The 13,232-nt window shown below is 36.0% G+C and overlaps 1 protein-coding gene across 1 annotated transcript in view; it reads right to left on the bottom strand.

Annotated features, from left to right (window-relative positions):
• The window catches only part of antxr1b (ANTXR cell adhesion molecule 1b), a 79,181-nt gene extending 67,200 nt beyond the window's left edge, over positions 1-11,981 (bottom strand). Inside the window, 1 exon segment of the mRNA XM_056466237.1 lies at positions 11,520-11,981. Within this exon segment, the coding sequence (XP_056322212.1) occupies positions 11,520-11,656 (137 nt within the window). The 5' untranslated portion in view covers positions 11,657-11,981.
• Positions 11,982-13,232: the final 1,251 nt, after the last annotated feature.

Here is a 13,232-nt window from a genome sequence, read left to right as displayed (position 1 = left end):
GCATTCACTGATTCAGAAGTTGCATATGAAGGGCAATGATCGACACTCAGCTTTAATGGAAAGAAAGTGAATGCAGACATATTTATATTGATCTTACCTACATTAGATTAAAAAAATGTAGGAAAATACTTAATAGTAGGATGATAAAATATGGGGAATACTGGCAAAAACGGGAGAGTTGACATGGTCTCTATGAAGTGAACAGGATGTGTTTGTGGAACAACAGTTTTCCGAGAGAGTGCAAAGCATCTTTGCGAGGGAATGCAAAAAACTAATGTGTATATATATATATATATATATATATATATATATATATATATATATATATATATATATATATATATATATATATATATATATATATATATATATACATATAAATATAAATATATATATATATATATTTTTATATATATATATATTTTTATATATATATATATATTTATATATATATATATATATATATATATATATATTTATATATATATATTTGTTTTTATTTATTTATTTATTTATTTTCTCCCGCCCAGTTTTTTCCTCACCATCATGTCCGTTCCGGGTCTCCGTACTATAGGACAATATTTGGACAAGATACAAAACAAAAATTTGAAAATCTGGAATCTGAAAGTTAAAAAAATTGCCTTTAAAGGTCCTAGCAATGCATATTACTAATCAAAAATTGAGTTGAGATTAACAGTAAGTGTACTGAAAGAATGTACTGAAAAAAATTATCAATTGGAATTACAATTTTTTTAAGGTAATCAAATGGTTGCAAACAATTGATATGGGCTGAATTTAAACAAACAAATTAAGTTTAGTAATGTTTAGCTTAATTTGTTTGTTTAAATTCAGCCCGAATATTTATATGTAGTTTGCAACCACTACATTCACTGTAAAACCCAACAGTCAACTTTATCGAATGAGTGTAGTTAACTCAAAATATACTGAAAGTTAATTCTACTCATTTGAAAAGAGTTTTAAACTGAGTGTTGAAGGTATTGAGTTAATTAAATACTGCATTAATTCTTAATTTGAGTAATAAACAATAAACAATAAACAACATAAACAACTTAAATTGAGTAAGTTCACAGTACTCATAAGGATTTGAGTTACCTAAACTCGTTGGCTTTTACAGTACTCAGTTGGTTTCTTGAGTTTTCTTTGGGACAATCTAATTGTTTCATGTTTAATCCACCTAAATTACTAGATATTTTTCAAGACATTAGCATTCATCTTAAAGTAACATTTAAAGGCTTAACTATGTTAATTAGGTTAACTAGGCAGGTTATAGTAATTAGGCAAGTTATTGTATAACGATGGTTTGTTCTGTAGACTATCGAAAAAAAAAACTCTAGCTTAAAGAGGCTAATAACTTTGACCTTTAATTGGTTTTAAAAAATTAAAAACTGCTTTTATTCTAGCCGAAATAAAACAAATAAAACTTTCTACAGAAGAAAAAATATTATCAGACATACTGTGAAAATTTCCTTGCTCTGTTAAACATCATTTGGGAAATATTTAAAAAAGAAATAAAAACCAAAGGGGGATAATAATTCTGACTTCAACTGTATTTATATTTAGTTTGCAACCAGTGCCTTAAAAAATTGAGCAAATCAAATGAATCATTTTTTTCAGTGTATGTTTGCTGTTTGCTCAATCTACTAATTTTAAATGAGCTGAATCAACACAATTCTTGAGTTTTCTTTTGTTTATGTTCAATCCACTTACATTTGTTAAAAACTAATAAGTTAACTTAATTCCTTCATGTTGTCCTTACACAAATCTATTGTGTGGAACCCAGCTTTTTTTTTTACAGTGCATATATATATAAATACGAAAGGTCTTTTAAATCATCTGCACTGTAAAAAAAAATCCTTGCCTTAAATTTTTAAGTTGAATCAAATTAACCTTATGAGTCCATTGAACTTATATTGTGTTAAATTGACTTAAAACAGCTTGTGCAACATATAAAATTAAGCTAGAACATAATTAACTTAGTTTAATAAGTTACAATGACCTAAAAACACATGCTGTCAGGAATAATTGATTATATAATTTTTTACAGTGTGCAACGCTAACATACCAACCAGTTGAAAAAATTTAGAAGAACCCACAGCAGGATTAAGACGGGTCATATATTGTGGTGGTGATTTTTCACTGAAATTACATCCACCTTTTCATCCTATTTAAGGATTATCTCATGCATGTCCCTGCCCAGAAGTGTCTTAAAAAGTACTCTTCTGACACCGAGAATCATATCTGAGCAGCTAGTCGCTTTGTTAACTGGCCTTTTTTAATGGCTCAGCTTGTGTAATAGCTCATCTGGTCGGCCAATTGTGGTGGAGACAAATCAGAGAAGAATGTTAAGCTTACGTAAGAGACGTTGAAGCCTTCCAAAGTCAGTATAAGCTTTCCTTTAACCCACACAAACACAGCAGCGCTGCTAATTCAGTCATGATCCTTTCAACAGATGCTGAGAATGTGGACAGTCTATTGTGCTATTATTGTCTTTGAAGCTGTTATTTAACAGAGGTATGCTTTTATTTCCCTTGCATGTAGATTTAGAGCCCAGATCAGACCAAGGATAAGCTTTTCAATGCTTCCATTCAGATAGAACTCAAAGACAATCTTTAAAATATAAGACACAATTTACTGCACTCATTCAAAACACTTTCCAATGCTTCACTATTTACTCTACCTCAAATGGTTCCAAACCTTTAGGAGTTTCTTTCAGCTGTTCAACACAAAGAATATATTTCGAAGAATGCTGAAAATGCCATTGACTTTCATAGAAGGAAGAACCAATACTATTAAGGTCAGTGTTTACAGGATTTCAGTTTTCTTCAATATACACTACCTGACAAAAGTCTTGGTTTTGATTCCAGTTGTAAGATAATCAAATAATAACTTGACTTATAGATGATCATTTGGAAAAGTGGCAGATTTTTCAGATGAATCATCTGTTGAACTGCATCCCAATCATCACAAATACTGCAGATCCCTACTGGAACCCTCATGAAGCCAAGATTCTCATAGAAATCAGTCAAGTTTGGTGAAGGAAAAAATCATGGTTTGGGGTTACATTCAGTATGGGGGCGTGCGAGAGATCTACAGAGTGGATGATCAACATCAACAGCCTGAGGTATCAAGACATTTGTGCTGCCCATTACATTACAAACCACAGGAGAGGGCAAATTCTCCAGCAGGATAGCGCTCCTCATACTTCAGCCTCCACATCAAAGCTCCTGAAAGCAAAGAAGATCAAGCTGCTCCAGGATTGGCCTGCCCAGTCACCAGAGATGAACATTATTGAGCATGTCTGGGATAAGATGAAGGAGGAGGCATTGAAGATGAATTCAAAGAATCTTGATGAACTCTGGGAGTCCTGCAAGAACGCTTTCTTTGCCATTTCAGATGACTTTATTAATCAGTGATTTGAGTCATTGCAGAGATGTATGGATGCAGTCCTCCAAGCTCATGATGGAGTCAGACACAATATTCATTCTGTTTCCACTGCAGCATGACCACATATTCTATACTGGACATTATTTCTGTTAAGTGACAAGACTTTTGTCAAAGCAAAGTCAGACCTTACTGTCCTAATGAAATCATTAAAAATCAAGCCATGATCGTATTTTATTTTAGTAAAATAAGTGTAATCTAGAGGCCTTTGCCTTTTATATAAGCCACTTCTGATACCAAATGATCAACTAGTAGTCGAGTTATTATTTGTTGTTTTTCAAACTTAGATAGGCGACAGGACTTTTGCCAGGTAGTGTATACTATTTTGTGTTTAACAGGACAAAAAGGAAGTCAAACATGTTTGAAACAAGTAAAGGATGAGTAAATTAAGAAAGAATTTTCATTTTTGGGTGAACTGTCCCTTTAATGTTTTGGAAATATGTTGAGGTTTTGTCTGGAATTTTGACGTCTGAGACCCAGGCCACAATGGGACATCTTAAATTCACATTTATTTGCATTTATGATTTTAGCAGATGCTTCTATCCGACAAAAAATATATATATATTTCCAGTATGCCGTGTTCAGAAAGCAAGCTAGAAATGCAGAGAAGAATAATGCAGTAAACAAAAGACTATTAATGGGTTTAATACTAACTCATTCAGTTTGAAATCCATATTTTTTCTAATGTTTTGACAAGTAGGAGGTGAGTGTGAGGCTGGAATCCTGACTATCTTGGCCTCAAGGGTTTCCTGTTGGGCCAAAAAGCTGGCTATTCATTTTAATGAGATGACACAGAAAGATTTCTGAATGTTTTTCAAAATGCTGAACCACTTGCCAATCTGTGGTTCAGTACTTTATCAGGTTTAATACATTGGAAATTAAAATTGTCACGTCGAGACCGAAAGCAGAGACCCAAAATGACACTCGGACAAGACTGTTTATGTGGTCTTATTTCATTCATTCATTTTCCTTCAGCTTAGTTTCTATTTAAGGTTGCCACAGTGGAATGAACCGTCAACTATTCCAGCATATGTTTTACACAAAGAATGCTCTTCCAGCTGTAACCTAGTTCTAGGAAACACCTATACACACTCATCCACACTCTCGCATTCATACACTACGACCAATTTAGTTTACCCAATTCACCTACAACACGTGTTTGGAATGTGGGGGAAACCCAGAGATTACCCAGAAGAAACCCACACCAGCAACGGGAGAACATACAAACTCCACACAGAAATGCCAACTGACCCAGCCAGGACTCAAACCAGTAACCTTCTTGCTGTGAGGTGACAGTGCTGAGCCACCGTTCCGCCCTATGTGTCTTAAATGATTTATATATAAAAAAACATCTTGTCAAGCAGGACAACAATCATCTGATGACAAATTAAAAGTGTCTATTTAGGAATCACAAAGCAGACACATACCTAATGTTAATGAAATTAACCTTAACCTACATTTTATAAAAAAATAAACACCCAACCTTGCCATAATACTTAAAACAATTGAATTTTACTCATGTCACCAACAAGTTTTTAATAATCTTAAATTAAATTAAAATAAATAAAGTTCATACACTGTTAAACCCAATAAGTTAAGGTAACTCAAACCATTTGGGAAAAACAAACCTTTTAAGTTCAAAAACTAATACTAATGAATACTGTGAACTTAATTCATTTGAGTAAATGAAGCAATTTGAGCTCAGTAAAACCCAATAAATGAAGAGAACTCAAACCAACTGAGTACTGTAAAACCCAATAAGTGAAGGCAACTCAAACCGTTTGAGGAAACCGATTGCAGCAAACCATTTGAGTAAAAAAAAAACTAATCTATATGAGTACTGTGAACTTACTCCATTTAAATGAATGAGGTATTTAATTAACTCATTACCTTAAACACCGAGTTTAAAACTCTTTTCAAATGAGTAGAATTAACTTTCAGTACATTTTGAGTTAACTACACTCATTTCATTTGACTGTTGGGTTTTACAGTGTATAAATAAATAATATTCAGAATAAGTATGTTGTTTTTGGCTCAATTCATGGTGCACCGTGTCTATGGTGTACTTCATTCATTCATTTTCTTTTCGGCTTAGTCACTTTATTAATCCGGGGTCGCCACAGCGGAATGAACCGCCTCTATGGTGTAATGAAGAGAGGAATATATGAATCAGAAAAGAAATGAACCAGCCAGCAATAGAAAAGCATCATTACAATCTCTCATATAGCAAATCATATATTAAATATGGATTTTGCATGTTTCCATATTAATGGAGTGATGCATCTGCAACCTAAAGGACTTAAGGGAATGTCTCATTTGCATTTATTTATATTCTGCAGAACATCTCAAAGGGTCGGCCATTTTTAAAGGAACTTTTATTTTGATTTTGTCAACATTTTTTATTACCTTGCTATTTAAGTGCAGCTGACGGCAAAATTATTAGCCCTCCTGTCAAATTAGAATTATTTATTTAAGTGATATTTTACAGAGCAAGGACATTTTCACAGTATTTCCTATAATCTTCTAGAGAAAGTCTTGCTTGCAAGAAGTGCGCTGGTTCGGGCCTTGGCTGGGTCAGTTACATTTCTGTGTGGAGTTTGCATGTTCTCCCTGCATTCGCGTGGGTTTCCTCCGGGTGCTCCGGTTTCCCCCCACAGTGCAAAGACATGTGGTACAGGTGAATTGGGTAGGCAAAATTGTCCGTAGTGTATGAGTGTGTATGGATGTTTCCCAGAGATGGGTTGCAGCTGGAAGGGCATCCGCTGCGTTAAACATGTGCTGGATAAGTTGGCGGTTCATTCCACTGTGGCGACCCCGGATTAATAAAGGGACTAAGCCGAAAAGAAAATGAATGAATGAATGTTTATGTATAATATATACACTAGATCAGTGGTTCTCAACTGGTTTGGCCATGGGACCCACATTTATACATGGTCATCAAGCCGCGACCCAAATTTTTAGGAACTATAATATAATTTTGGGAATTATAATTAATTTGTATTTATTTGTTAACAAGTAGTGACAGATAAATCATAAGAAAATCACCAAGACTTACAAGTAAACAATATTTTATTGCTGTCATTTAACAAATTGTATGCACTTGTGATGCCCTCAGCTCTTGGAGTCGTCTTTGAAAATAGTCCACAGGTTTGTCCTTGCAACTGGGATGTTGGTTTCTAAAGCTTCTTACTGCTAAAATGCAGTGAGTGTTAGTTAAAAAGAAACTGAAAAGATATTAACTAACTCTAACTTGTATGCAAATTTGTTTATAAATATTCAGAAATTAAACACTCATTTTTCTCTAGAGCATACAGGATTTATGGCATTCGTTATCTTTGTGATGTTTTTTCATATGGTGTAACAGCTGCAAACAACTCTCAAATTGTACTTTGCTGTTGCTAGCTACTAGATTGAGTGTCATTAGCAATACTTTTACTTTAGTTTTTAGCAAGACACTCCTCATATAGCCCCCCGTTATGCATTTTTTGGTGCTGGATGTTATATTTCCTCATGCTGTGGCAACAATTCTGTGACAGCTCTTACAAATTATGTGTTTTTATTGGTTGTCTGTGACTTTGAAACCAAAATATGCCCATATTACAGACATACTGTTTTTCTTTTATATGAATTTGTCTATTAATGCTTCTGGAGCGGCTTATGCTATCATCCTAGTCTGCGCTTTCCTGCTTGTTTGTCTTATTGTGAGCTTTCCGCATAGTTCGGTTGTGCAATTCTGATTGGGCAGAACGAAAGTGTGCTCAATCAATTGGCTAGTAAGACTGTCACACACAGTCGGCAGTCACGCATTTGCTTTAGGTGGGGGAGATTGTATAATACATATGTATTTCATATCGTAGCCTCTTGCGATGAGCTATTTTCAACATTTCAAATCGTAATTAGATTTCGATTAATTGCACAGCCCTAGATGTGGTTAAGAATCTAAAAAAATATATTTTTCCCCACAATCTAATCGTTTACCTAAAGAATAAAAATGCACACTAGCAAAGTAAACATACATTTTAATTTCACAGACTTTAAATGTAATTTAATGCAAAGTCCAAAATGGGACGTATTGTTTTTGACCCACTAACCCACAAAAATGTAATAAAGTAATGAATAAAATCTCATTTGTACACAAAATGATGTTTGGAGTATTTTACCAAAAGAAATTCAGCCATTCTAGCTCAAAAACTCAGGTTTAATATTGCTAGCCATTTCTTTCTATCTATGAAATTGTCCAGATTTAGACCTATGGCCGAAATACATGCTATTCATAGTAATTCCGCTCTTGCATTTGACAAAATGTTCCGTTTATAACAGTGTGCGCTTTGTCAGGGATTTAAGTGGGGTGATTGTGATATTTCGAGAAGGAAATCTGACAATGCCAGACAGATCAGCTCTGTTCATGCAATCTGCTTCCAACAGGAAAATGAAACTTGTATTGTGAGCCAACTCTTTGCTATGACCTCATCAGACAAGAACCTTTAACCATCACTGAAAAGACTGTTCATAATCTAGGCTGTTGTCCCGCAAAATAAAAGCATTTTTTATTCTGTCCCTAAAGAAGAATGCACAGAAATGCATGAATTTTTAATTTGCTTAATGCACTCTGAATTCATTTTTTGTGTTTTAAAAGAAACACTCCACTTTTTTTTATGGAAATAGACTCAATTTAAAACTCCCCTAGAGTTAAACAGGTGAGTTTTACCATTCTTGAACCCATTCAGCCAATTTCTGGTCTGGCTGGAGCCTTTTTATCTTAGCTTAGCATAAATCATTGAATCGGATTAGACCCATAGCATCTTGCTAAAAAGTTTTCAATTTAAAGCTTAATTCTTCTGTATAGTAATATGTACTAAAACTGATAGAGAATTAATCTTTATAAATACCCTATATAGATACGGGAGACTATTTTTCAACCTAGGCTCATTCTGAAAACGTACCCCTATATACATTTCTGGAGAGCGCCAAATATGGCCTAGAAGGTATGTTGTTGTTTTTTTTGCAGTTTATGTTTTGACGAATGCGCCAGAGGCCGCTGTGTACTGTACGCTTTTTCAGATATCAGAGTTCTCTCATGAGTGCCATTCAGGCCTGCTGTTTTTGCGTAAATCCATCAGAGGCTGCTGTTGACCAACTGACTGACCAACCGACCGACCAAATAACTGACTGACTGACCGATCACTGGCCCACCCTCCTCCTTCCCTAAACCCAACCGATAGTGTTTTCACAAGCACAGATTGACCCCAAACCCAATCAACAGTTTTCAAAAGCAATCCAGAAGAAGAACAGCCCTTGCGTCAGCCTGGTTTTTACCATGTTTTCAGATATTACCACATTTTCACCCTGTTATTTACTTCATTATTTTATTTTTTGGCTTCAGTTTTTTTGTCTTACTGGAATCGTTCTTTGCCAGACTCTAACCCCGTCGTCATGGTCAACTCCTTTCTGCATCTCAGGTCCGCAGATGTATATGGTGAGCTACTTAAGAAACTGGTAACAGCGGAAAAGCCGTCCATATGAAGGTAAGCGTCAGCTGGTAAGCATGAAAAGAAACGGTGTCATACCGCCCTGTAGTGTATACGCTCTAAAGACGAATTGCAGTCATACGTTCCTCTGGCTACATAAATGGCTACATGAGACTGTTTCCTATGACGCTCCAGAGACAGACGAGTCTTCGCTGAGGCCAGCTTCCAGCCTCCGCCACTGAGACTGCAGCTCTGCACAAGACGTTTGGCCAGCGGAGAAATTAAAATGGTCGTGCCCAACTGAGCCACTGGCTTGCATGGTTCAGGATCTGTAGAGCTGCGCATCGTTGGATTTGCTCTTCAATATTTGGACTCTCAGTAGTGATTATTAAACCACACTGAACTGAGCTAAACTGAACTGAACTTAAACACTACAAACTTAACTACACTGTTCCTATTTACTGTGACCTTTTATGTGAAGCTGCTTTGACACAATCTACATTGTATAAGCGCTATACAAATAAAGGTGAATTGAATTGAATAATTTGCGATCTCCAGAAATGTATATAGCACTACGTTTTCAGAATAAGACAATGTTGCTATTTTCAGGCGCTACGTAATACAGCAACACATTTCACTGACTATTACGGCAGACTGAGAGTATAGTTCCTAGCCATATCTAGCTAGATAACTTCATTTTCTATCAGTCTTAATTCACGATGTAACTACAGAAGTGGCAAGGTTTAGGAAAATTATCAAAACTCTTTAAAAAAAAATTTTTGAGAAAGGCTAATGGTCTAATCTGATTCAATGATTTATGCTAAGCTAAGCTAAAAGTGGTCCCCCCAGACCTGGAGATCAGATGAATGTATTTAAATGGCATAAACTTTTTGAAGATGGCTCATAAAATGAGCTTATTCAATCATTCATTCATTTTCCTTCGGCTTAGTCCCTTTATTTATCAGGGGTCTTCACAGTGGAATGAACCACCAACTTATCCAGCACAAGTTTTACACAGCGGATGCCCTTCCAGCCACAACCCAGTACTGGGAAACATCCATACACACTCATTCACACTCATACACTATGGCCAATTTAATTTATTCAATTCCCCTATAACACTTGGAGGAAACCCATGCGAACACAGAGAGAACATCCAAACTCCACACAAAAATGCCAACTGACCGAGCCGAGGCTCGAACCAGCAACCTTGTTGCAGCAAGCTACCCACTGCGGCACCGTTTCACCTAAATTGAGCTTATTTCCAAAAGCAACTTGAGAATTCCTTTAAAATTGGCTTTATATGTTCTTTTAAATGCAAAATGACTAAACAATGGCATAGACTGTGCGTCCCTCCCTCCCCCTGATCTCTTTCTCATCTTCATATCATCTGTGCTCAGATCAGATCTCGGTGCTGAGGCTCTGGTCCATCTGGCCCTGCTGGTGAACAGGTTCGGCAGACGAGAAACCCAAACACCAAACACACCTTCATCTTCATATCATCTGCATCAATCCTCAAGGTTTTCCTTTCCAATCTCTCTTTTGATTACTGAATATACTAAAACCCAAAGAATAAATGAAGCATTACAACTACAGTATGAGGAACTCAAGATAATAATCAGGAATCTCTGCTATCTCTTTCATCAATCCCTTGTTTTGTTTTTTTCATTTTCTTCATGTCTTTGCCAAGCTCTTTCTGTTTTCCGGAGGTTGGTTGTTGTCTTCATACTCACTATTTTTATGGTAAATGGTTCCATATGCCAGCTCATTGCTATTAACAATGCAATTGGAGAGCGGCAGTGTCCTTACAGCCTAGAAGGCTGAATCATTAGCCTGTTTTGTGGTATTTAAATTCTTTTAAGTGATGTTTTACAGAGTGAACATTTTTAACTCACTGTTAAACCTACTAGTTTCACTATTTTACTTTGCCATGATGACAGTACATAATATTTTACTAGTTATTATCCAATATACTAGTATTCCGCTTAAAGTCTTAACTACTGAAGGTTGATTAGGATAATTAGGCAAGTCATTGGACACAGTGGTTTGTTCTGTAGATAATAAGGGGGGAATTTATTCTTAAGGGGGGCTTATAATATTGATCGTAAAAATGATTATTAAAATAAATAAATAAAACTGTTTTTATTTCAGCCGAACTTTAAAAATATTGATAAATTAAAAATATATATTATAGGAAATACTGTGAAAATGTCGTTGCTCTTGAAAAATATTTAGAAAAATAAAATCTGTCAGGAGCGCTAATAAATTTGCCTTCCGCTGTACTTAAATAGCAAGTGAGTTATCTTTTCAAGGTTTCTTTAAAATTGCCATGTTTATACATGACGACCCTTAGAGATGCTCTGCATATTATAAATGAAAGGCAAATTATATATATCAAAGTCCTTTAGGCTGTAGATGCATCACTCCATCAATATGTATGCATGCAAACCCTATATGTTACATACTGTATGATATGCTATGTGCAAGATTGTAATGATGCTCCTTTAGTGCTGGCTGGTTCATCTCTTTTCATCATCCATCATCCATCACACACTCTTAGAACTTATGGAAATAAAAGAAAAAACTCACTTGTCCAGCACAAAGTAGAGGTCAAAGCCTCCATAGCATGAGGATCCGGCTTCCCAGCGTTCATAGCTCTGTCCAGCACAAGAGCTGAGCCTCAGGATGAGCATCACAAACAAGCCTCCAAGCCACTCCAAGGACATTATTCCAGTTTGGTAATTGCAACCCTTGCACAAGTCAATGCAAAAACAGCCTCAGCAGCAAGACATCCAGCTTTAATAGAGACGATGTCCTCTGGAGCCTCTGATCCATCCAGGCTGGATGAAGTCTGTCAGTCTGGAGCTCCAGTCCTCAGTCAGATAACTCTAATATACTGCTGCAGATGTGTTTCAGGCCCTGACACGTGTATGTGTGTGTGTGCACTTGGGTTAGTTTGAAAACTTCAGCAAATCATTTGACTCGGTCTGGTGGTGTTTGGGTCTTGCATGAAAACGGGGGTTCATCTGGAATAAAGAGAGGGAGGCACATGGTTACTTTTTTGGAAAACAGTTTTACATTCTCTCTCTTTCTCTCTTTGTTTTTCTCTCTTTCTCAGAACGGACCTTTTAATGAGGGTATTTTTCTTCTCTACTGCCACTTTGTGGTGACTTTTATTAATTCATGACTGTTTGCTTGTGGAAAACATCATTAAATTATGATCATTCGTAAAAAGAAATGCTGTATTCAATAATTAAAAAGGAGAATGTATGATGTTGCTTATTTTTAAGAATCAGAAACATACATTCATTTCATTTGGGTCTCAATTGAATATGGTCCTGGATAAATTCCATTCAAAACCCTTTGTGTGTGTCTGTCTGTATATACACTAGCGGTCAAAAGTTTGGGGTCAGTAGGATTTTTTAAATGGTTTAAAATTAGCTTCTCTTGCTCACCAATGCTGCATTTATTTAATAAAAAATACAGTACAGATTGTAAAATTGTGAAACGTTATTACACTATAATCATCTTATTCGTTATTACACTATTATCATTCAATTTAATCATTTATTCCAGTGATTTTAATGATGAATATTCAGCTTCATTACTTCAATGTTTAGTCACATGATGTTAGGGAAGCAGACGGACAAGTTAGGTGAGTATATGATGAAAGATGTTTATTACAGCAGCGGAGCACACAAGGATAACAATGGGGATGTGAATGTAGTATGGTTGAGCTGATATTCCTTCTTCGGAGCAGGATGGATGACAGACACTGAGGGAGACCGAATGCACACACCAGAGGGCTTGCGGGGAAGACAGACTGACGACACACTCAATATAGACAGGACACCGGGAACACTGGACAGACTGGAACGAAACAGAGATCAGGTAAGTTCAAGAGATTAGATAAATGTGCTAGTGACTACCAGGAGGTACTCGCTATGAGTCCGCTTCGTGGGAACGAGACCGGACACTGACTGAAGTGAGGTGTGTGCTTATATAGTGAATAGGAGTGATTGGGTGCAGCTGTGTGTGGTTAATACTCAGGTGAAGGTGATCGTTGCGTGATGCTGGTGGAAGAGCCTGGCCAATCCGTGACACATGATCCTTCAGAAATCACTCTAATATTAATTATTATTGTTGTTAATATTATTATTATTATTATATCCCAGTGATGGGTTGCAGCTGGAAGGGAATCCGCTGCGTAAAACATATGCTGGATAAGTTGGCGGTTCATTCCGTTGTGGCGACCCCAGATTAAGAAAGGGACTAAGCTGAAATGAAAATGAATGAATGAAT

The sequence above is a fragment of the Danio aesculapii genome, chromosome 10 (genome assembly GCF_903798145.1).
Source record: "Danio aesculapii chromosome 10, fDanAes4.1, whole genome shotgun sequence".
Lineage (NCBI taxonomy): Eukaryota > Metazoa > Chordata > Actinopteri > Cypriniformes > Danionidae > Danio > Danio aesculapii.
The sequence above is the reverse complement of the archived record's forward strand: the minus strand, read 5'-3'. Positions and strand labels throughout refer to the sequence as shown.